The sequence below is a fragment of the Fusarium pseudograminearum genome, chromosome 1, assembly GCF_000303195.2.
Source record: "Fusarium pseudograminearum CS3096 chromosome 1, whole genome shotgun sequence".
Classification (NCBI taxonomy): Eukaryota; Fungi; Ascomycota; class Sordariomycetes; order Hypocreales; family Nectriaceae; genus Fusarium; species Fusarium pseudograminearum.
This window is the reverse complement of record NC_031951.1, coordinates 8,255,107-8,278,373: the sequence shown is the minus strand read 5'-3', so window position 1 is coordinate 8,278,373 and position 23,267 is coordinate 8,255,107. Positions and strand designations below refer to the sequence as shown.

The window sequence follows — 23,267 nt, the reverse complement described above, 5'->3', positions numbered from 1 at the left end:
AAGAAGAATACCGGCTACTTTCTTCCTACGAGACGACCCCTCTTTCCAAAGACTATCCTCGCGCAGCCTCTCTGCTTCAACATGTCTGATATCAAAAGGCCAGGCTTTGGCCTACCACTCAATTACATAATGGTTAAAGAACCGTTTCCAGTTCTCACTGGCGAAGAAGACAGTTTCACAGAATGGAGCGCTGTAACCTTGACTGTTCGCGAGACATGCATGCTCAAGGTCATAGAAGATCTCACCAACAAGCCCGAGTGGTGGCTCAAGGTCAAAGACGAGGAAATCGCAACCAAGTGGATGAAAGAGGCGATGGAGATGCCTTGGGAAGATTATCGGCCACATGGCGATTTTACCCAGAAAATGGCCAATGCCTGCATCAAAGAACTCCGCATCAAAGCAGACTTATACGAAAAAACTGGCCTGATACCTGTCATGGACTACACCTCAGCTGCTTTCAAATCCGACAGCCTGATCCCTAAAGATCTCTGTAAAGCTCTTAAAGACGCTGTTGCTCCCATGGAAAACGTTCCCGAGGACCAAAAAGACTGGCACCCTGGCAGTGACGGCAAAGTGCTCGACATTGTGCACCCTTCTCTTTGGCCTCTCTATTACGGACACTCGCGCATCCTACCAGATAAATGCATCAATGTCGAAGAGGCGTTAGCCCACTGCGGTACAGGTGTTGTTGTGCCAGAAAACCCCGAGTCCGACACCAAGGCATTTGGCATTGGGGAAGAGGATTTTGACAAATTCCTGCCCGGAAGGTACTTCTCGAAACGCTTCCAATGGCTTCCCTGCGACGTTAACGTGACAGAGGACCATCCTCGCATCGTTAGTTATATTAACAACGCCCACCCTGTCAAAGACGCTTCTCTCTACCTGGTTGTTGAGAGGTTCATTGAAAAGTCGCTTCCAGCCTGGGATGCTATCTACAGGTGGCACAACGATTTCGCAGTTCAGCGTATCGTCACCAACGCTACAGGATTTCAATGCCAAGTACCGGAGTCCTGTCACTCGGTAAGCTGGTCATCAGCTTGTAGACCGATGTCACGGCCACTAGATGAAGGAGAGCCTAAGCGTCCGGACTGGCCGGCCAGTGCGTATTGGAACAGTGATCATCACAAACGCGATCAAGAATGGTTTGATAGGACGCATCCACAAGGCCGCCCGGAGCCTCGAGATGAGCAAGACCAACTTGTCAAGATCAAGCCAGACGATGTGAAGACGTCTGGATGGTTCGACAACGCTTCTCGTGTGCAAGTCATTGTAAAGCTTGCAAATATTCATCTCACACCTGAGAAGCCGACATACGATGGAGGGTCATGGCATATTGAGGGCCAACTGAACGAACATATATGCGCGACTGCACTCTACTATTATGATTGCGACAACGTTACCGAGTCTCGCCTAGATTTCCGGACAACTGCCAACAAGGAGGATATGATGGGGGAGTTGGATTATGAGCAAGGCGACTTTGATGGCATTGAAGATGTCTTTGCTATTCGAGCTGCAGACGACACTATCCAGGATATTGGCAGCGTTGTCACAAAGCAGGACAGAATGCTCTTCTTTCCCAACGTCTATCAGCATCATGTCAGTCCCTTCCAGCTCGCCGACAAGTCACGGCCCGGCCACCGTAAAATTCTAGCGTTGTTCTTGGTTGATCCCTTGATACCTATAATCTCGACGGCGAACGTGCCGCCGCAGCAGCGGCATTGGTTTGAAGATGCCTTGCTACAAGACCAAGTCGGCAAACTACCTCCTGAGTTGACACGCATGGTGGTGGAGAATATGGACTTCCCCATCGGACTAGACAGGGCAAATGACATCCGGAAGGAGTTGATGGAGGAGAGGACATCGCAACAGAAGGGACTTGACGAAAATCTCAGGAACCTTGAGTGGAATTTCTGCGAGCACTGAGAATATAAAGTATCTATGATTCTGCCTCAGGACTAGATGATTTTATATTTTATGGCTAAATTATTCAGGCTATTAATTGACTCTCGATACAGGACAACCTCTTTTTTTTTGAACGTTGTATGAACCATCAAATTCAGGCTATTGATGATTTCTTTGTTCATATTACGATACTCATGTCACAACGTGACCTGTTCCTGTTCACAATCACATGCAAATCCGGGGAGCCACAAGCCAACGCTACGGGCCAAGACCCGATCATGATGGCACTACTGAGCCTATGAGGGTCGCAAATCCAGCCCGACGAGGTCCCATGATATACACAGCAGCATCAAGTGTCATCATGCTTTGCTGCGCTTTCATCGTCGAGAATGACCGTTTGGCTCTGAAGGAAATTGCCTAATATGGAAAAGCCGTATGTTAGTTTTTACGAGACATGATGGAGCCTTGAAGAACCCTTGTATTTACGGCGCATCGAGTGATCTCGGGCGTACGCAGCGAATCAAGAGTCTGAAACTACCGAGGCAAACGGGGACTCGGAAGCGGAGCTTTCACCTGTTGGCCTCGGTCAGTACTGCGATCAGCCCCTACGATTCCCCACAGCTACTGATTGATAAAGAAAAATACCCCCCCACATCACTGAGGTACCGCTAATAACCTGGGCAGTACCACTGGAGTCCTGGTCTGGGATCTATCGCATCATTATTTTCCAGTCCATTTTTTTTATTTTTTATTTTATTTTACCTCATTTATTTCTCTCATTCCTTGGGCCTCTCTCCTGGCTCCTTTTCGGCTCCTCTTTTCCCCCATTAAATGCTCACTGTGAGCTTCACTTTTCCAAACCATCCGCCATCATGACCGAGACTAAGACCATGACTACCGTAGAATCGCCCGCCGAGGCCATCATCATTCCCTCGGCGGAGCCCGTTGTCGCCGATTCACTTCCGGCCTCCGAACTGGAAAAGAGCCGCACAAAAGCAGACAACACCAACGTCAAGAAATCCTCTCCAAAAAGCAGCCCTCTTGCGCAACTCCTCAAGTCGCCTTCGGCCCTCGATGGCTTCATTCTACACCTTTCCCGTGTTATTCAGACACGCCAGGGCACAGATACTGTCCTTCTTTTCACCACATATGCCGCTCGTTTAGTCGGAGCTATTCTCGAAATCCTGGGCCGGACTACTCTCCGTCACTCGGCCCAGAAGGTTGTTGAAATGGCCTTTAAACTACCGCCCTCGAGCTCTGTAGTCCTCTCTACTGTGACTGCGCCGCCTCTTGCGACATTGGCTCTCAACCTCTCAAAAAATATCCAAGGCTTCACCAACATGATGGGCGAGTGGCGCACCATGAACCGTTTCTGGGGCGTGATTGGTACCTACTTTGAAGCGAGAGATCTCATTTTGCGCCTCCGCGGTGAAATGGTTGACGAGAAGGGTGAAAAGGTGCCTGCTCCCAACCGAGTCAACATTGCTTTCATGACTGTGCAGATCCTCTGCAACTTCATCTACAACTTCGGTGAGGGTGCCTGCTGGTTGACCTGCAAGGGCGCGACCAACTTGTCCGAAAAGACGAGCGCAAAGCTCGGTTTGTTAGCTGCTCGCTCTTGGAGCGTCTGGGTTGCCCTCGAGCTTGTCCATTTGTTGGTTGAACGCGCACGCAGGACACCAAGCGGCGACATCACTACTGAGGAGGAGTGGAAGATGGACTGGAAGGCCAATTTCCTCGGCACGCTGCCTTGGATGCCTTTGTCGGCTCATTGGGGTACCGAGCAGGGCCTTATGCCTGAGATTGCCGTTGCGGCTATTGCTACATGGCCAGCAACTGTCATGATGAAGAACCTTTGGCGTAAGACTGCTTGAAGAGAGACACCACTCAAGGAATCTAGTGAGAACCATGCTGTTGTCCAGCGTTGGAAAGCATCACTTTTGTGCGTGCTGCTACTACTTACATGCAGGCGCATGAGATAAAAAGGCAGCGTTCGTTTAGAAACATGATTGATACCACCCCTACATCAAGGCATGATACGGGGATTTAGAATTGGGCGCTTGGAGATATCTGCGATTCATATATATGTACATAGATTAACAGTTGGATAACAATTCGTATAGACGCTCTCATAACTATTTCGTCGTCTCCCTACATAGGGATTCTCGCTATCTCCTCCTTGGTCCAATACTTCCTCATATTATTGGCACCCAGAGTCTCAACCTCTTGGTCCAAATGAGTCCAGAGGACCTCGCCCCATGATTCCATCTTGGTCTTAAGTACACTCAACTCAAACTCCTCATCTCCGGTACGGCACTTTTTGAGATATTCCTCGAAACCGTCCAGACCCGCATGGATCTGCTTGTGCTGGCGCAGCAGCTCAGCACGTCCGCCGCGGAACTCGGGCATCTTCTTGGCAAGGATGGGGAAGATGTACGTCTCCTCAATATTGTGGTGCACGGTGAGATGCTCAGCAAATTGCAGACCCTCCATGATGAACTGCTTGAGGGACATGCTTTGAGGTCTGCGGTTGTTTGTGCATGCATTCCACAAGAGATTCCATGATCTTCGGAAGTTATCATGCTATGAATTGCATTAGTCCATGTCTTTTCGAACCTTTTGGTCAGCTCAATCTTACAAAGTAGTTCATATGGACGGCTAGTCGGTTATAAGCCTTAAAGTCATGGTCAGACAGCGGGGGTAGCTCCTCTGTCTTGGTCTCGACGGGCTTTGACGCATCTTCGGCTCTTGGTTCAGACATGATTGCTTGTTGCTGATAAGTCTGGGCTGTGGAAAGTCTACTAGAAATAAAAGAATGCGATGTCGCGGATATAGATCGCTGAAAGGAGGATGATCTAAGTGGCAATGTTTGAAAATTTATGGTCTTGCGTATAGCGTTGTTACAGGATTGCAAACGCCAAATTGCTCTCATTCTTGGTGGGATGAGAAACAAGAAACTCAGAAGAAAGAGAAGAAAAGAGTCCGCCTAGCAAAATCTCACTAAATATACCAAGAAAAAAAAACAGAAAGGAACAAGGAGTTCTATCTCATGATACCCAGGTCTTGGGCCCTTTTCGACCACTTAGAAGCCGCCCATATCCGCAATGGAAAAAGTCGAAAGGATTGGAAATCGCTGACTGATTGAGCCCGACTTTACGCGCGCCAACTTAGTCATCTTGGAGCATGCCTCTTATTACTTGTATATTCTTGAAGCAAAGAGATATCACAACGAGTTAACTATTTATTTCTATAGAGATTCTAGTCTGCATTCTTAGATTCGAGGTAGGTAAAGTTAAAAATGCATATCACTGGCTTCATGTCCGGCTGGGTCTTTGTTGGGTCGGCAAGAAAGCCGATATCATGGGTTATACCATTCTGGACAAAACGAGTCATTCATGCGACACCAGCTCAGCCTGATCTCTCAAAGTCGTAAGCTTACGCAAGAGCCAGTCTCATCTCTTTGCTTCAAAATATAAAAATAAAATGGCACTCTTTAGATTGTCTCCGGTCTTTGGAAACCTCACTGGAAGCAGAGTTTATCTAAAACAATCCCCTTCAATAGACCCCGCTACATCTCGTTGCCTATACTTTTTGACATCCCCTCTTCATATCACCCGATGCTTCGAGGCATACCTATATCACCTCACAGCAGTCCAGGAGCGCAGTGTTTTGACGAGTTCTATGTATCCTTATTCCGTTTCGACCTAGTGACACGTAGCGAGTGCTTCCGCATCATCGCCCCTTTTCATTAAAAGAAACCATCCCATGCAAAATGCAAACGACTAAGACGCCTCATCTCGTTCATTTCCCCATTCTTAACCTCGAACAGCCGCACCCAGCGCACCACCCGTGAACTGTGTGCCACCAGCCTGTCGCTGTGTGTTGCCACCGGCTCGGGCTCCTCCTCGGCCCTGGCCACCACCTCGCCCACGTCCTCCACGGCCTCGGCCGCCTTGTCGCTCAAAAGCATTTGATGTTCCTTGTGTCTTCTGCTCCAGAGTTCGCTCGTTGCTCTCGATGAGCGCGCTGGCCTTGTCTGATAGGGCAAGAGCCAATGACTGGAGACGGCTGAGCTCGACACCCTTGCGGAAGATGACGGTGGATGTGACTTGGTCCAGAGAAGCGGCGAGCTCCTCGTGGCTGATCATCTTGCTGATAACAGCCGCAACCTTGGCCGAGTCAAGCTCGAACATGGCGCTGAGGGTCTCGGTGGAGAGGGTGTCGTAGAAGGGAGCGTAGGTGAAGAGGTAAGTTCGCAGACCCTCTTCTTGGATCTGCTTGGAGAGCATGGCCTTGATCTCCTCGGCACCGGGCATGAGCTCCCAGATCTTGATGCTGTGGATGAAGTCGGTCGACTTCTTCCACTCACCAGCAGCCAAGGCCTTGGATGCTTGCATCACGTGGTCTCGGGTGTTCTCAGGAGGACCAGTGAAGATTTGTCGCTCGTGGTACTCTAACATGCGGCGGTAAGTCTTGCTGATGACTCTCTTCTTCACGTCGGGAGATGAGCCGGTCTGAGCCAGCAGAGGGATCTCGAGAAGCATGCTGCATGTCAGGTAAACACACTCGAGGAGCTCGAGGTTGATATGCATGTGGAAAGGCAGTTGTCGCTGCTTCTCGAGGCGCTCCTGCTCGGGAGACACCTGGTTGTATCGCTGCATCATGACACCCTGGGCGAGCAGCTCCTTCTGACGGCCACTGCCGCAAATCTCCTGGAGGGTGTTCTGTGCCTCGTAAACAAGACCCTTGCGGAATGCGCAGAGACCAACTTGGACCAGAGTTCGGTTGTAGAGAATCTGGCTCTGGACGTCGAAGTTGGGGATGTTCTCCTGAAGATGCGACATCAACATCATGTCACGAGCCTTGTAGTACTCGCCGTGGAGAGCGAGGAAGTAGATCTGGCACAGCATAGCTCGGGCACGGATAATTCCCTCGCTGTTGCTGAACAGGTAGTTGCAAAGAACGTTGACAAGGTTGCCGGCGTTCTGTGCCTGGTCGCGGGGAGTGATGACAGACTCGACAGAGTCACCAACGGGCTTCCAGCAGTTCTCCTCAAAGGTCTTGACAACCTGGGCGGGCTAGCAGAATGTTAGCAGTGAATAATACATGGCGTGACAGGGTGGGATAATTACCTTGAAGTAGACGTGTTCCAAACGGCGCATAACGATTCGGTTGATGCTGTCTTGGGGAATCTCCAGTGAGTCGTCCTTTCGGAGGTACTCGTAGTAGAGAAGACCGCGGAAGATGATGTTGTACAGAGCACCCTCGTCTTGCAAACGCTCAATGTACTCAGAGGTGTGAGGGTCGATGCTCTGGAGGGAGCGGACAAGCTCGTCATCGAGACGCTCGATGTAGGAGACGATGCTACCAGGAACCTTGATGTGCTTCTCGCCCTCTTGCAGGGTAGGGGGCTTATCATCATCATCCCACTCCTCAGCATTCTCGACAACGACGTAGTCGTGGTTTTCCTCGAGGACCTGGAGAAGGCTTGAGAGCTCCTTCTCAGCGGCCTTCCAGTTCTCGACGGTCATGGCAGAGGCACCACCAGAGCCAATATCGAAGCGGGTAGAGACAAGAGTAAGGAGAACACGGATCTTCTGGTAAGGGGTATTGGCGATCTCGCTGAGCTTCTCCATGGTCTTGATCTGCTCTGTTCGGTCGGTGTTCTTCTTTCCACGAGACTCCATGATGGTTCGCAGGTGCTTGAAGATACTCTCGGGGGTGTACTGGAGTGTGCGGCCACCCTTACCAACGGTAGCGAAACCATCATCGTCACCCTCCTCAGCGGGAGCAGCATCAACCTGAAGAGAGACCTTCTTGGGCTTTGATACGGGGACAACGGGCTCGTTGTCTGAAGAGTCCATGAAGGCATCCTTGTCGGCTCTGTAGGCATCGATCTGGCTCTGGTATTCCTTGTTGGTCTTCTTGACCTTTTGCTTGACGGCGTTGAGAGATCGGTTTTGGATGGCGTTCATCTTCTTGGGTGTAACCTTTTGCTTGGCGAGAGACTCGTTCATAAAGTCCTCAAGCTCGGCGAGGATACGGATGTAGGGCTTGGGAGGTCGGCTGCCAGGCATCTTGGCGACCTGACGGTTGAGCTTCTCATATTCTATTATTTGTTAGTATTTGGAAAAGAGAGTCGATTTAAAAAATTCGATGGGTGATCTCGTACCGGCAGCGATGAGGGTCCAGTCGCCGTTCTTTTGACCGTTCTCGATTTGCTTGATGGAGGATTCCAACTCGTCCAGGCGCTTGTCCTTTGCACTCTTGACCTTGGCTCGTACTTCATCGTCGCTGTCGTCGCTGTCGGAAGAGGCATCCTTCAAGAACTTGTTGATTCCCTTGCCGCCCTCGTCGTCGCTGTCAGAGTCGTCGCTGTCATCGTTCTCAGAGGAATCGGCCTGGGAGTCCTGCTTCTCCTCCTCCTCTTCCTCCTCGGAGTAGAGCTCCTCCTCTTCGCTGGAGCTGTCGGATGAGCTGTCGTCGCCGCCGCGGAAAAATCGAGACATGATGGGCGATTTCTTGGGCACTGAAACTTGTCTGCTGGCTGAAGTGCGCGGGGTTGTTTCTGAAGGAAAATTCCCTAGATTGTGGGAGTGGGGCTGCTTGGGCTATTGGGGTTGTAGCGAGGTGCGTGCTTTGCCTCGCGCGCACGGCCACGAGTGGCTGAAATCTGTTTTTATCTGCAATGTTGACATGAGTCACAAGCTTTTATAAGCTTGACTTCTATGTATTAAGAGTCAACTAATAAGAGACTTTATTTACCTCATAATATAGTATCAAAGTATACCATGAAGCATTTTATATAATAGCCATCAGTGCAGCTTAGCATCATGACCAGATGTTAGGTTAGATGCCACAGTGTAAGAAACAGACATCACAAGTGAATTTCAAGAAAATTCAGATCAAGTGATTTCGTTCACATATGATTATTTACCATAGAGTTAGAACTGAGAACAGACAAGTAGAAAGAATATGACTGAAAAGATATACAGTCCTTGATGGACGATTCCCTACATCAAAAAAGCCTGGTACGTACCTTCCGCTATCTCCCGTCGTTAAGCCGAATTTGCCCTCCAGGTCGGTCTCCGGTCTGTAGAAGAATTTCGAGGTCCGGAGACAAAGTGGGTGACTCGGGCTCGGCCATGGATTTCTCAGCATCCACTACGTAATTCTGTCACCAACATCATCGTTACAACCTCAATTTCTTTACTCTAATATTTTCACCATGGCTCGAGTTCACTGCGCTAATGCGCAATCCACCGTCAATTCCTTTATGCAACTTGCACGACGAAGCTATACGATCGCCTCTGCTCAATCCTCAACACCCCTTGAGTTTCTTGTCCCGCGATGCACTCCGTCAACCGGCTTGCGAACCTCTAGACTCACGATCAATCGCTCCAGAACATATGCCCACTCGAGACGATCATGGAGTTATAAATTACAAGAAGCAGCGACGCGCCAGTTCTCGGCATCGGCTATACGACAAAAGACACGGGCTATACTGAATCCCCAACAAGACGAAGATGGCAATGAAATGATGCTCGAAATTACTGACCGGGCTGCCAAGGTAATTCTAACTGGCAGATTTACCATAAAACACTGCTGACTTCAAAAAGCGCCTCAACAAGATCATGGAGAAGGATGGTAACCCGAACCTTGCTTTGAGAATTCAAGTGGAAAGTGGTGGCTGTCATGGCTTCCAATACCTCATGAGTCTCGTCACCTTGCCAGCTAAAGACGCCGCCGAATGGTCCTCAATCGTGAACGAAGACGATACGATTTTCCAATACATTTCCGAAGACGCTGATCCGGCTACTGCTTCGGAAGACGGTCCGAAGATTATACTCGATGAACCATCCCTTGACCTCCTCAAGGGCAGCAAAGTTGACTTCACAATGGAGTTGATCGGTTCGCAATTCAAGATTACAGACAACCCGCTTGCTACCAGCAGCTGTGGGTGTGGCACAAGCTTCGATATCAAGATGTAGTATCTCATACACGTTGGAATATGAGAGGCTGCAGCATTGATACTTTAAAATGGCTTCCCCACATGTAGATACAAATGAAATTCATACCCCAGCATCTTCAGACAGTTGGAGCATCACGTGCTAGTGCCATTGCCAGTTTTCACGATAATTTTGTACATCACAGAGCATCACAGATAGACAATTTTGAAAACTCGGGTGTCATTCATCAAGGTATCAATTTCCATATCCCTGTCATGAATCCCTGTCATGAGTAAAACGCCGAGCAGCCAATGCAATTTTTTTTGAATCCATTAGGTCCTATTGACCGATCCTTAAAAGCCTGTTTTATCACAATCCCTTAGTTCATCTGGCGGACGAGAGCGTTGATGGCGTGCTCGCGGTTACCAAGGTCACCACCCTCGATGAAGTGCTTGAACTTGCGGGGACGGAAGCCACCAGTGGGGTTGGAGAGCTTGAAGGGCCAGAGGAAGTTGGAGGCCTGCTTGAAGTTGGGGCCGACAGTGAAGATCTCGTGGATGAGATCCTCAACACAGACGATACCGTACTTGCCGAGGTTCTCCTCAACGATGGAGTTGTCGGTAAGAGCAGTGCGCTGCTTGTTGACCTTTCCGTAACCACGCTTGTAGACAAGCTCCTTGACGGTCTTCAGGTTGGGGTAACCGTAGGCGATCCAGGGCTCGACAACCTTGAGCATCTCAGTGATGGCCTTGGTGACCTTGACGAAGACACCGTTGTTGATCTGGAGGAGACGGAGAAGCTGGAGGATCTTGCGGGGCTTGGGGGGCATCTTGTTGATACCCTTGATACGGACGACGAAGATCAGGTTGGCCTCAGCGGGGACGTAGGCAGAGTCCTCAGACTTGGCAACGCGGTGAAGGCGAACCTTCTCACGCTCAGCATCGCGGTACTCCTGAACGTACTTCTCAGCACGCTTGAAGATGACCTGACGCTTCTCCTTGTTGGCCTATTTCAAACTGGTTAGTCCATGTCATTCAAGTGGATGCAGAAATGATTGGAATCAGTCAGGCAATGTCAGACCCGAAAGAAGGTTAACTATCAACAGCATCGACCGAAGTCTAGTTGATGAAATGTGTGTTTTGCATCATTGTGCCGGTGTAAAGAATATTGTAGTACTTACAGCCTTCTTCTTCTCAACGGCGTCGGTGCGCTCAGCGCGGGCCTTCTCCTGAGACTTGCGCTTCTTGAGAAGGGTCTCGGGGACCAGGATCTGGTCGTTGGTAGGAACGCTACAAAGTTTGATTAGCTGGCAGTCCACAGTACCACTTGCGTGGTATGGAACAGAGCGCCGGTGCGAGAACTGTTGCAATGCAGCATTCTCTGCTTGGCTAACTCGAAAGATAGTTTTGATCGGTGAGCTAAGAAGACCGTGACATGACAGTATCTGGTACTTCGTCTTTCACTCATCCGACAACGCCCCAAACAATATGTTCGAGAAAGGTAGTCGAGGAATTGTGTAGGGCATGTTTCAGCAACCGACTGCAATTCAACGATAATGATTTTAGGAAAGAAGACTTTTCATCTTCATATCCAACACCTCAATCAACATCTCTCAAAGCTCATGCCGTATTCCAGGCCGAAACAATTGAGGGAGAATCTCGAGAAAGATCGAGCTGGCAGATCAACGAACTCGGTGAGAGATCGTGATTTTCCAGCGAGAGGACTACAGCAATCTGCAAAAGAAATCTCGGGAACCGGGGCATCTGCCCATATCGACAACGTCTTCAGGGAGGAAACACATACGTAGCACCCATTTTGTCGGCGACGGCTGTTGGAAGAGTCGGTTAGTGGTTGTCGGTCGAAGAAGCGTAGGTTGAGAAAAGAACTCCGGCTTTTTGGGTGAGGAAAATTTCGGCAAAATCACAGTGGAGCCAGTAGGGTTTGGTGGATCCTCTTACTGCCGCACCCCACCGCCCTCCCCGGCCACCTCCACGCCGAAAATTAGCACCGCGCATGAAATACATTTTGGTGATCCTCATTCTCAACCGCCAAGTGACGAAGTAACCAGCAGTCGCCCATTCTTCAAAATGCCTCCCAAGAAGACCGCCACCCGTGCTCCCCAGGAGAACATCTCCCTCGGACCTTCCGTTCGCGATGGTATGCGATTCCCCGATGAGAAAACGACCGATGAGGGGATCATGAAGAAAAAAATGAATTGAAAAAAAACTAACAAAATGTTTCAACAGGCGAGCTGGTCTTCGGCGTTGCCCGTATCTTCGCCTCCTTCAACGATACCTTCGTCCACGTCACCGATCTGAGGTTCGTCAGCCCGTGAATTTCGATAAAGAGCTTGGAGACGACATAATTGTATGGATCGATGAGGCTAACTTGGGTGATTCCAGTGGCCGTGAGACTATCACCCGTGTTACTGGTGGTATGAAGGTCAAGGCCGACCGTGACGAGTCCTCCCCTTACGCTGCCATGTTGGCTGCCCAGGACGTCGCTGCCCGCTGCAAGGAGCTTGGCATCAACGCTCTTCACATCAAGATCCGTGCCACTGGTGGTATGTTTAACCGAGTCCATCTCTCATCACAACAGCAATACTAATCAACACACAGGTAACGGTACCAAGACCCCCGGTCCCGGTGCCCAGTCCGCTCTCCGTGCCCTTGCCCGTGCTGGCATGAAGATTGGCCGAATTGAGGACGTTACCCCTACTCCTTCCGACTCTACCCGCAGAAAGGGTGGTCGCCGTGGTCGTCGTCTCTGAGCTGCTTACCTTTTGGTGGCTTGGATTGGACAGGAGTTTCGCTATCTGGTTTCTCTGTGGCGTTGAGAATCACGAGGAGAACGGCTTTTTCGCCTGGTCTCCAGTCTACACTGCAGAGCCTGGTCAGGTTATGGGTTAGGACGCAGTAGACAGTTGAAAATTCGCCCGAAGAAGGCCTATGAATCATCCTGCTCGTCAAACTTTTTCCTTGATGTGACATCCTGTAGCTTCACGGTTAACGTTCCACGATGAAATGAAATAAAAGCAATTGAGTGCATATTCAGCAACGATATCTAGTATAAATGCCACGCTCTCTAGTACAAATGCTGTTCCTTCCCGAACACCTCGTAAGACGATGTGTCGTTCTGTTGTCTGTCTATTTTGCACCCGGCTTCAGCGTCCAGATTCCTCTTCCTGCACCTCCCGTTTTGTTCATGACTGCGACCTTGTCCAAGGCTGCTTTGAACTCGTCGCTCTGCTTCTTGCCCGGACAATACGGGTTAAAGTGGTCCACGAGCATCTTGCTGGGAACACGTCCATTGTGACGGTTGATGAAAGTCTTGATCATAGCTACAAAGTCCTTGGACTTGAGATTCTTGTCCACACCTGGCGTTCCCGAGCGAGAGCTTCTCCCACTTCCTGTATCGAGTCCTTGGCGATCTGCCAAATTACTCATGATACCGGCTGAACTTGGCCCTCCGCGACGACGGTTGGCTCCAGGACGGCCCGTCTGTCCGACTTCACCAGTCCACGTAACAGTGCCAATGGGAACTCTTCGAGCTTCGGCGCCGGCTTGTCGAAGATGTGCTGCAGCTTGACGGGCAACTAGATTCGCCTCATCCTGGAGAATCGAGATATCCGCTTTTGGTTTCTGGGGCCCATTGACAATGGCTTCGTGGTCATATGCATTATTGACCGACTTGGCAAAGATGCCCTCCAACATGCGCTTTTCATCGTGGGATGATTTCTCTTCTCTGACGTCTTCCATGGCGGCCACCAGGCCCATTTGCTTAAGTTCCATGCTCTCCGTGTCCTTCTCACGATCTGGGCTCCCAACATGCTTCGGATCAAGGTGTCCGTTCCCATCTTCATCACCATTAGCCAAGGAAACTTGCGCCTTCTTGAAAATTTCGCTTCGATTGGCAGTTGCGTCTTTGCCTGTGTTGAAACTGAAGAGATCGTAGAGGTCGGACAGATCATAGCTGCTTCGCTGCTTGGGATCCTTCAAGACTTTGTTTGTCATGAACTGCTTGAAAATTTGACGATGATAAATCTTCTCCTCAATGGTTCCCTCGGTCATGAGCCGGTAAATCTTGACTGGCTTCTTCTGACCCAGTCTCCATGCTCGTTCTCGAGCCTGTAGGTCTGTAGAGGGATTCCAATCAGGATCAAAGATGATGATTCGGTCGGCTCCTGTGAGGTTCGTTCCCAACCCGCCAGTTCGAGTTGTCATGAGGAACACATGTATATCCGGAGATTCATTGAATTTGTCAATCATTGTCTGACGTCGGTCCACAGGTGTCTCTCCATCCATTCGGACATACGAAATTCCACATTCACCAATGCATTTCTCAATAATATCGAGCATCTGTTTGCCCTGCGAAAAGAGGAGCGTTTTGTGTCCGTTCGGTATCATGACTTTTTGCAGCAAGTCTTTTGTGAGTTGGAGCTTTGCCGACAACTTGGGGTTACCAAAGTCGTATCCAGCCTTCTTTCCCAGGCTCTTGTCAAGCAGATCGGGATGATTGCAAATTTTGCGTAGAATGTCGATTCCATAAAGTGATTGTCGTCTTCGATTTAGAATGGCCGAAACCTCATCTGACTTGATAAAGGTCTCGTACGCCTTATGTTGACCTTCAGTCAGCTTGCAAAAAAGGACTTGCTCTGTCTTTTCGGGGAGATCAGCAGCAACATCAACTTTCAAGCGTTGAAGCAGGTATTCCCCGATCGTCTCCTTCAAGGCCTCTGCACATTTCTCCGCGGTCATGACCTGCAAATTGGAAGCGTTTGCGTATCCACCTTGACGAATGGGGATCTCGAACTGAGCCCTGAAGTTGACGAGCGTTCCCAGACGCATGGGGTAGATGAAGTCAAACAGTGACCACAGCTCAGTCAAGTTGTTTTGTACCGGTGTTCCGGAGAGAATAACTCGGTTTGGCGTGTTTAGTTCCTTGCAAGTGACAGTGATCTCGGCATTTGGATTTCGAATTTTGTGACCTTCATCCAAAACGGCGTAGTCCCATTCAACTGGCAGCAGGGTGTCTGCGTATGTCTGAAGACCAGTGTACGTGGTCACCAGAACATGCCCACTTTTGGCAACTCCATTGACGATTCGACTCGCAGCGTTTTGAGACTTGGTAGCGAGGGGCTTGTAATGATCCAGATCGTATTCATCTTCGAATTTTGGGTTCATCATGCCACTGCCTGAAGCATGCAGAATGGACACACGGAGTGGTGGCCACCAACGATGAAACTCGCTCACCCATTGCCGGAGAAGGGTAGCAGGAGCAACAACAATGACCGGTCGGCGCAGCTTTTTGCTGTAGTGAAGAGCAGCGATGAAAGCTATTAGTTGCACCGTCTTTCCAAGCCCCATTTCATCGCCGATGATGCCACCAACGTTCTGTTTGTAAAGTTCTGCAAGCCATTGAACGCCCGTTTTTTGGTAACCGAAGAGCGATGGATGAATATCGCCAGGGAGCTTCAAGCCATCACCGAAATCATAATCTGGAAAGTCTGGTGCAGGCTTGAACCATTCTTTCTCCTCCTCGTCGCTCTCATTGCCATCAGTAGGTACCTCGCTTGTTAGGCGGCGGGCTTTTCTTGCGCGGCTTCGGCGCGTCACCCAGTCCTTCAGTCTCGTCTTGTAATGTGACTCATTGCCATCATCAATCTTACTAAGATCGATCTGCTCTTGATCAGCGACTTTCGCCTTTGCTTTGGCCTGGCGACGCTGCTCTCTGATAAGATCGTCCTCATTCCCTTGCTGCCAGACGTCGTCGTCATGCGATTCATTGCCAGACGCTTCAGGCTCAAAATCCGCAGATGGGCTACGTTCCTTTTGAGTAAGTCGGGTCTTTTTTCTCGGTCGCAGTGAGAATTCGCTCTCGGAAATAGCCGCAGCTGGCTGGGGCGGTGCTGTTTCCGGTTCAATTTCATCGGCAAAGCCTGGACGTCGAAGTCGCTGGTGAGAAGCAGGACCTTCAAGCTCCTCTCCTAATTGTTCCGCTGCAGCCTCTTCCTCTGCGTCTAGGATGGTTTCTGCGAGTTGCCCTTGAATGCCTGCCGGTCGCGGCCCTCCAATCTTGGCAAACGGCGTAATTTTTCCAGTGCGGATCAGAAACTCACGGTTAGTTTCGCCGGTAAGCTTTGCGGATTTCGATTTCTTCGGATCCTCAACAGGGTGGTCTTCACGACGCTTGGATATTCGTGACTGAAAATCCGAAATGTCACTAGTCATTTGACGGATTTCGTCATCCAACTTGGCAATCTTCTTCTGGATATTTCGAGACTGGTAAACATTGCTGTGGGCGACCCTTTCGAGATTCTTCTTCTCCTTATCCAGTTGAAGCTGAAGCCGGTGCTTGGACTCCTGCAATTTCGCTATACGGTTTTTATCCTTCTTATCCTCGGCTTCATTCAAGGCAGCGTTGGCTTGTAGTGTGATATCACGTTCCAGATCATTCTGGTCCCTGACAGTGCCGGTTAAATTCCGCAGGGCGTCTTCCTCGTTGAGACCTTCGGTATTTGGCTGCTCCTCTTGGCCTTCATTTTGTGACACGCTTTCCTGGGCCACAGCTACCATTTGATCAAGGAGAGCCGCCTTGTCAACCTCGTGGTTTTCCGAGCCCGCATCTTGGGCTGCCATGGTTGAAGGAGGCGCGCGCTGAGTAATTTATATGGCTACCATGCGCCTGTTGGAAGTGAGCAAGGAAAGTAGGGAGGGGAGTTTCTAAAATGTGAGAATGGGGGGTTTGTAGTGTGTTTGAGTGTGAGTAGGTGAGCAGTAGCGAATCACGGCTGCCTTGGTTCTGAGAAGGAGGAGAGAGAAAAGTGCAGCTAGAGTGCCGAAGATGGTCTCTGGGTTGAAATCGTGCACGTATGGTGTTGATTATGTATTAGCACGTTGACACTTTTCTTTGAGTGTTTGCAACGGCGATGGCAGATTTGAAGATTTTGATGAAATTATTAAAGTGTTTGAACGTGCGAGATGATGCTCGAGAAGTTGCAAAGAGTTGACCTCTGTAAATTCCCTTTCTTTGACAGATAATTAATTAGGTATAATGACGTAGAGAAAGTGAAGATGATGGAAGTTAACTCTTAACTCTAGGCTGAAAGGGCGTGCTAGAGAAGGAGTCACACGCGCGCTAATTGGTGCGCACGATAATCCAGTCCAGGCACCAAGCGGGTCTCTTTCGTTTGTAGATGAACCACCCTAGACCAAAACCAAAGCACAGTAGTTGGGACGAAATTCTAACACACAAAGTTACAAAGTTTATACAAGATCGGATGATAAAGTCTTTTAGTTCTCAAATAGCCTAAACTCGTTCAATAAACATTAGTCTAACCTGTCGTTGATGTGATAATTCGGGTTGACATGACAAGGTCCCAAAGTACCCAAATGTAGGCATCATTGGTATCAAGTCATACACATAATGAATCAATCAGATGTAATTATTTAATAGATATCAACTTAATCATATCTGATTACCTAGGTAGGTAGGTAGGTAGGTCTCATATAAACTCTGCTGTAGTTCAGAGACAATTGCTATTACCCGTGCCTGTTCGCCAGTTCGGTATCTGTCCGCGTACAGTATTAAAACACCAATACAAACACCACACACTGTGTACAAAACTCCACCGCCCCAGCATTCAACTCGGATCACCAGCCTCGTATTCAACGACATCCGAACCATCATCGGACCATGACATGTCGTCTTTTTCATTCTTCCCCATTCTTCACTCAACTTACCAGTACAATGCTCTACTGATAACTTCATCTCGATAATTGATCGTTGTGTACTGAGAGTACACGGTGCCCTTGCCATCATCTACTTGTCAATACCGACACCATCGGACCTTATATAAATCAGCTCTCCAAGCCATATCATCAATAATGAGCTTTGTCTTGTCCAGACTTCATCCAGCCTTTTTAATCACATATACCACACGGAAATCAACCGTCTGGCGCGCGGCATCCACCAGAATGTATTCTCAAAGGCCGTCGTGGCTAGAAGTGTGCTGCAGCGACTCAAGACCAACACCAACATTATTTGCCTGGAATGTGTCAAATCTTGCCTCTTACGACGGCTCCGACCTTTCAACATCTACTGCTTCTGGCGATTCCGACAAACGTATATATATCCTGGGAATCGGCAACTTGGGTCGCCTTTTTGCATCCTCACTCGCCCAAGCCCCCAATAAGCCCCCAATCACTCTGGTTGTGCACAGAAAGGAGCTTCTAGAACAATGGGCCGAGGGACAAGGCATCGAAATTCTACGAAATGGCAAACTTGAAAAGAACAAAGACTTCGATATTGAGTGGTGGACAGAAGCCGAACCCGACATTGGCCCTATACGAGAGGTTGCCGAGGGTGATAAGCTGAAGAACCTCATAATTACGACAAAAGCTTCGGCTTCATTGCCGCAAGTCGATCGGGTACGAGGTTATCTGGATCGAAACAGCACTGTGCTTTTTGTACAAAACGGAATGTCCAAACTCTGGCCACCCTATGGATCATTGTATGTTTCACATCGCTATCACAGTAGTCATGAACCCAACTACTTGGCTTGCGTGACAACACATGGCGTCACTTCACAAGGAACTTTCAAGAGCCTACATGCCTCTCAGGCAGATGTAGCTGTGGGGGCAGTTCTTCCAAATTCCTTGTCCGTCGACAGAACGGCCTATTTGGTAAAGCAATTGCTGGAGGCGCCGCACTTAGAGGCCAGATCGGTGCCCCGAGGAGAGTTATGGATACTGCAGTTGGAGAAATTGGTGGTCAATGCGATAATAAATCCCCTCACGGCCATTCTCGGGTGCAAGAATGGCGCTCTGTTTAACGAGGATAATGAGATTCTTGCTCGTGTTATTGACCAACTTTTAGGCGAAGCAAGCCAAGTGCTCCAACTTCTAGTGGCGCATGAAAGTAGTGCGGAAATCATTGGACAACAGGAAAGACGACTACCAGCAGAACCAGAAGCAAATATCGATCTCTCGCCTAAAAGCTTACACCAAAGATTCTCTCACCCACAGCTGAAAGACATGATCTATCAAGTGGGTCACAAGGTTAGGGACAACACAAGCTCCATGTTGCAAGATGTGCGCGCCGGCAGATCAACCGAGATCAGGGACTTCAACGGCTGGCTAGTCGAAATGGCAGCCTTTCTGGATCCAGAGCTGGACGTTACATGCCATGGTACCTTGGTTGAGCTGGTGGAGGCTGGCCGTACCCTAGATGTGGATCAACTCGGAAGTCACTTCAGCTGTTCCGTGACGGATACAGGGAAATCATGAAAGAGGCATGGTTACCGACCGGTAATTACAGATCTGGGGACGCATCCTTACGCGTTGTAGAGGTGTCGACGCGGTCACTTCGTTAGCCCCCGCATGTGATATTTGGGTCAGCATGGCCTCAGAGTATCGGGGAAAAAAACTTGGTCGCCGAAACACAAGAGACGAAATTACTAAGTCAGTTTCCATCACTTAAAAGGCGACTCTTGGGTCGTTTATTTTTATAACCTAAAGCTTGGATGCTAACTTTTCTGTTGCCCCTAGCATAGGTTAGGATTGCATACAGCTCGGTTGACTAGGATTGTGATCGGCTTCGGGTCAACGTTTACACATAACATAGCATGGAAAGGAGCACGAGATAACTAATAACCATCAATATGGCTCCCATCCGCATTAGGGAACATGTCCTGTTGTGTTGAATTAACTCGCCTGGGGGGTTTTCCGAAAGTGGCGTGTTTTGTTTCGTTTTGTTTGGTCGCGTTTCTCTCTTTCCTGGTCTCGATCACCAGGGTACCGACTCAACCCAACTTATAACACTCAGTGATATAGGGCATAACACAGGTGGCTATCCTGTCGCGCTAGCAGGCTCTACAACCGTTCTGCCAACCAGATGAAACAAACGTTTTCGAAGACTGACTCTGTCGTGGGGCAAAAGAGAAACATGCAGGCACCTAACCAAGTCCAGCGTCGCAATGCATCATCACCGAAAGGACACCACCGTCATTGACCAACCTCTGTCCGTCGTTGGCCAATGTCACGTCGAGTCTCAGGCCGTTATAGCCCTAGGATGAGCAAAGTCTCTGTCTAACGGGTGACAAATCCATGACCAAGTCGAAGGGGGTGTTGGTTGTATACCCCAACTCTATCACATCGTCGGTGTAGTAACCGGGACTTGGAGCCAGTTTCAGGCTTAATCTTCCACACATCGGGCGGCCTACTTGACGAGCATTATGCTGTACCTACATCAAGTAATCGACATCGACCATCCATCATGCCTCGCTTAGACGTTGCATATCGGAGATTTCACTGGGGATGTTTCAACGGCGGCAACCTTTTCTGTCTCCCGGCTCTTGAACTACAGCATGGGCCTCCTGGAAGTCAAGCAGTTTCCACAAGACGTGGAAAAGCTGCCTCACTTGCGGATACACAGCGCTGGGATAGCCTTGATGGCTGGGAACGCTTCATGCAACCCCGAAGTCGGAGCACGAGACCAGCCAAACACAGCAGCATCTTGTGTCACCTTTCAACTGCTGGAAACCGCCCTCGGCATCGTGTGATGGCTCCTCGCATCTCCTCCAGCCGCGCGCTCACGCATATATGCAGCCCTTCACATCTGTCCTTCACCACGTCACAATGAGGCACCATGGTTTCGCCACATTGACAGCATGCACGCTCGGATGGTCCACCGTCTTTCTGTTATTGATCCAGCCTCCATATTCACGACCGCTATCTTTTTAGCGTGACTCGCATACCATGCGGTGCGATATGTGAAAAGATACGCGATAGCCACTATTGTCCCGGGCTTTTCTCGGACGACGTAGACCAGAAGCACCGACAACTTCTCGCAGCCAGGGACGGACCTTGTTGGTATGTCCTCCTGAGCATGTAACCTGCCGGTAACCTATATATGTGCCTGATCAAGAGATAGCCGGAGGAACAGGCTTGGCTTCGCTCGACCACAGGTGTCACAGCATGGTGTCCAAAGAGGAAGAAGTTTCATCGGCTCCATCCGCTTACAGGTAACCTTCATCGGGTCCGGGGACGCATCCTACCAGTCGGCAGCCAAGGCAGCTGTACCGTTATACACACACAGCTACGTGGCAAGGCCCCGCCCTCCGCTCGCCTTGCTCTCTTTAAGTTTGCCTGGCCTTACCTATATTATAACTGATCGGTAGCCACACCTATATATCTCAAGGAGGAGAAGGAGAGGCGTCGAGTTGGGTACAAGGATCTAAAGCATAAACGGTTTCGTTTCGTCTAGCTCAACTGTGGAGACCATGGTTCCGGTGAGACAAAGCAGACAGGGGCCGTGACCCAGATCCGAGGGAACCTTTGTACCGTGGGCGTTATATCTTGTTTCGATGCTTCAACTATAGGCTTTGTAACGAACAGACTCGCGGCTATAGGGCTCCATTTTGACATTTTCTAGCGCTGCTACTCTGAAGCTGAGTATGAGCCTGATGGCGTGATACTGGTGGTAATCGAGCAGATCCCTCTCCTCTATGATCTAGCGTGGTCTTTTTGCAAGTCTGACTGAATCATGGCATTTCCAAGTGCTGACTTGAGAGGTTTGAGTCCTTCAGCCACATACTAGATAGTTCTACATGTCCTGCTTGCCCATCATGCCATTTGCAATTCCGCTCCATATCCCGTTCTTGTAATACCAAGAAACATCGTGACATGTTCTTGTTTCCACCTTCCGTTCCGCATGCCCAAAGCCGAAGAATACGCTGCGCCAGAAAAGGAAACTTACTCCGCTGGTGATCCTGCTTTTGTTCTCATACATGTGTTGAATAATTAAGAGGTTGGATATAGTAATAAGATAAGGGTAATAAGTGACAAGAAAATGTGATCAGCCACATATCCCAGGCGATTGGACAGTGTCCCCTGGCTGAAGGATGGGGAATATTAGGCGCATGTAAATGTTTCTTTCTCCTTTTCCGGGGTTCCCAAGTCTAAGGTATTTTGTTTTCGTAAACGGACATAGGAGATCATAGACGTTGAGACAAAAAAATGGAATATAAGACAGTTTTTAAGAAAAAGAATAGGGAATCGAAGTATGATTAATGTTTTAAGAAAAAGGATTTGTGACAAGAGGCCAGTGTCAAACGAAAGAAAAGTGAAACGGCCTGTAAGCACCAAGCAAAAAGAAAATAATACAGGGGTAAAGCAGATAAAGTCGTGGGTGCGTTGCGCCCTACTTGGGCTGGGATGGGTGTTTTCAAATCGATGTGATAACTCTAGAAAATCGCCTCTTCAGGCGAAAGGTGAAGAATGCCGCAACAAAGATTATGCTGAAAGGGAGTAGCCAAATGTAAGCGAATGTGTTTGATGTCGGTCGAAAAATCGTAAGGAAAGGATGAAGGCCTGCAAATGAGAGAAACTGATGTTGTAAAGTGTCGTAATTATTATTATGAATCCTCCGCTGTAGTAATTATCTTTTTTAATTATTGAAGCTGATGATGTGTGTATAAGGGCTCTTCGGACTCCGCGTTTGAGACTACAGCTGGTGATAATGACTGCGACAAAGCCGCCAGAGTTGCTGGGTCCTCGACTATCAGTTGCTCAGCCCGTTCTCGGCACGCTGCAGGAGTAAAGCCGGTGCCGACTTTGTTCGCAACGATTCTCCATTTCTCGTTCTCGTAGTCCTGAAGTGCAGTTCGAAGCTTTTGGTCCTGTAAATAAGTCAGAGAGTTGCTCGTGTAGCAAGGTTAAAGTGATGCTCAACATACCGTTTCGTCGGTCCAATTCGTTGTCTTTGCTTTCAGCTTCGTACAGTATCGAACCTGCAGTGTCCCTGAAGACCGTCCCGGGAAGAAATCCGCTATTTGCTTCCACGTCAAGTTCTTGTTCTCCTTAAGTTCAATCAACAGTTGGTCGTCCTCTGGTGTGAACTTCAGTTTTGGTCCTCGGGGTCGAGGTGCTGGATCAGGCATTCCAACCTGTCCTACAACACTTGGAGCGCCGCCTAGTCCGTCATCGCGACGCATCATCTTTGAAGGCGGTTCTGAGTCGGGGAGATGGTGGTGGTGATGTATAGGTTGGTGCTGCGATTGTGACGCGGCGACGGCGGCGGCATGAGCATAGGCAGCTCCCAGTGGTGTTTGTTGCATACCACTGAGGTCTGAATGGTCCAAGTCGCCCATACTACCTAGATCGAGGTCACTTGGTCGTGGTCGTTTGGTGCCAGAACCGGGGACCGAGTGTTGGGGATGATTAGGCGGTGTCGGTGTCGATAAAGTCTGGTACATAGGCGCCATGACTTGACCTGCCCCAAACTGTGGCGGTCCAAGACGATGATGGCTCATCTGGGAGGGATCCATCACCATCTGCGGTGATGGGTGCTGATGGTGTTGAGCCATGGGTGTGTGCTGGACATGAGGGTTTCCGTGATGCGAGTCGGGAGTGCCAT

General features: G+C 49.4%; 10 protein-coding genes across 10 annotated transcripts, besides 3 other annotated features; 5 read left to right on the top strand and 5 right to left on the bottom strand.

Moving 5' to 3' along the window:
• Positions 1–81: 81 nt before the first annotated feature.
• FPSE_08667 (uncharacterized protein) lies at positions 82–1,923 on the top strand (the record flags this gene model as incomplete). The annotated part of the gene is made up of 1 exon (XM_009261785.1): positions 82–1,923. One exon carries the CDS (start codon positions 82–84, stop codon positions 1,921–1,923), a length of 1,842 nt encoding a protein of 613 aa, XP_009260060.1.
• A 713-nt stretch (positions 1,924–2,636) lies between these two features.
• Positions 2,637–2,663: a repeat region.
• Positions 2,664–2,774: 111 nt separating this feature from the next.
• On the top strand, positions 2,775–3,776 carry FPSE_08666 (uncharacterized protein; the record flags this gene model as incomplete). Its single annotated transcript, XM_009261784.1, has 1 exon — positions 2,775–3,776. The coding sequence occupies one exon, from the start codon at positions 2,775–2,777 to the stop codon at positions 3,774–3,776; it is 1,002 nt and encodes a 333-aa protein (XP_009260059.1).
• A 277-nt stretch (positions 3,777–4,053) lies between these two features.
• Positions 4,054–4,663, bottom strand: FPSE_08665 (uncharacterized protein; the record flags this gene model as incomplete). Its single annotated transcript, XM_009261783.1, has 2 exons — positions 4,054–4,485; positions 4,541–4,663. 2 exons carry the CDS (start codon positions 4,661–4,663, stop codon positions 4,054–4,056), a joined length of 555 nt encoding a protein of 184 aa, XP_009260058.1.
• A 1,054-nt stretch (positions 4,664–5,717) lies between these two features.
• Positions 5,718–8,411, bottom strand: FPSE_08664 (uncharacterized protein; the record flags this gene model as incomplete). The annotated part of the gene is made up of 3 exons (XM_009261782.1): positions 5,718–6,980; positions 7,035–8,011; positions 8,075–8,411. The coding sequence occupies 3 exons, from the start codon at positions 8,409–8,411 to the stop codon at positions 5,718–5,720; spliced, it is 2,577 nt and encodes an 858-aa protein (XP_009260057.1).
• Positions 8,311–8,339: a microsatellite.
• A 719-nt stretch (positions 8,412–9,130) lies between the features above and the next one.
• FPSE_08663 (uncharacterized protein) lies at positions 9,131–9,893 on the top strand (the record flags this gene model as incomplete). The annotated part of the gene is made up of 2 exons (XM_009261781.1): positions 9,131–9,472; positions 9,522–9,893. 2 exons carry the CDS (start codon positions 9,131–9,133, stop codon positions 9,891–9,893), a joined length of 714 nt encoding a protein of 237 aa, XP_009260056.1.
• Positions 9,894–10,230: 337 nt separating this feature from the next.
• FPSE_08662 (uncharacterized protein) lies at positions 10,231–11,665 on the bottom strand (the record flags this gene model as incomplete). The annotated part of the gene is made up of 3 exons (XM_009261780.1): positions 10,231–10,857; positions 11,032–11,140; positions 11,655–11,665. The coding sequence occupies 3 exons, from the start codon at positions 11,663–11,665 to the stop codon at positions 10,231–10,233; spliced, it is 747 nt and encodes a 248-aa protein (XP_009260055.1).
• A 273-nt stretch (positions 11,666–11,938) lies between these two features.
• On the top strand, positions 11,939–12,621 carry FPSE_08661 (uncharacterized protein; the record flags this gene model as incomplete). The annotated part of the gene is made up of 4 exons (XM_009261779.1): positions 11,939–12,008; positions 12,098–12,170; positions 12,254–12,414; positions 12,470–12,621. 4 exons carry the CDS (start codon positions 11,939–11,941, stop codon positions 12,619–12,621), a joined length of 456 nt encoding a protein of 151 aa, XP_009260054.1.
• A 376-nt stretch (positions 12,622–12,997) lies between these two features.
• FPSE_08660 (uncharacterized protein) lies at positions 12,998–16,489 on the bottom strand (the record flags this gene model as incomplete). Its single annotated transcript, XM_009261778.1, has 1 exon — positions 12,998–16,489. The coding sequence occupies one exon, from the start codon at positions 16,487–16,489 to the stop codon at positions 12,998–13,000; it is 3,492 nt and encodes a 1,163-aa protein (XP_009260053.1).
• An 844-nt stretch (positions 16,490–17,333) lies between these two features.
• Positions 17,334–17,354: a microsatellite.
• A 473-nt stretch (positions 17,355–17,827) lies between these two features.
• On the top strand, positions 17,828–19,138 carry FPSE_08659 (uncharacterized protein; the record flags this gene model as incomplete). The annotated part of the gene is made up of 1 exon (XM_009261777.1): positions 17,828–19,138. One exon carries the CDS (start codon positions 17,828–17,830, stop codon positions 19,136–19,138), a length of 1,311 nt encoding a protein of 436 aa, XP_009260052.1.
• Positions 19,139–22,302: 3,164 nt separating this feature from the next.
• On the bottom strand, positions 22,303–23,217 carry FPSE_08658 (uncharacterized protein; the record flags this gene model as incomplete). Its single annotated transcript, XM_009261776.1, has 2 exons — positions 22,303–22,530; positions 22,588–23,217. The coding sequence occupies 2 exons, from the start codon at positions 23,215–23,217 to the stop codon at positions 22,303–22,305; spliced, it is 858 nt and encodes a 285-aa protein (XP_009260051.1).
• Between the last annotated feature and the right edge of the window lie 50 nt (positions 23,218–23,267).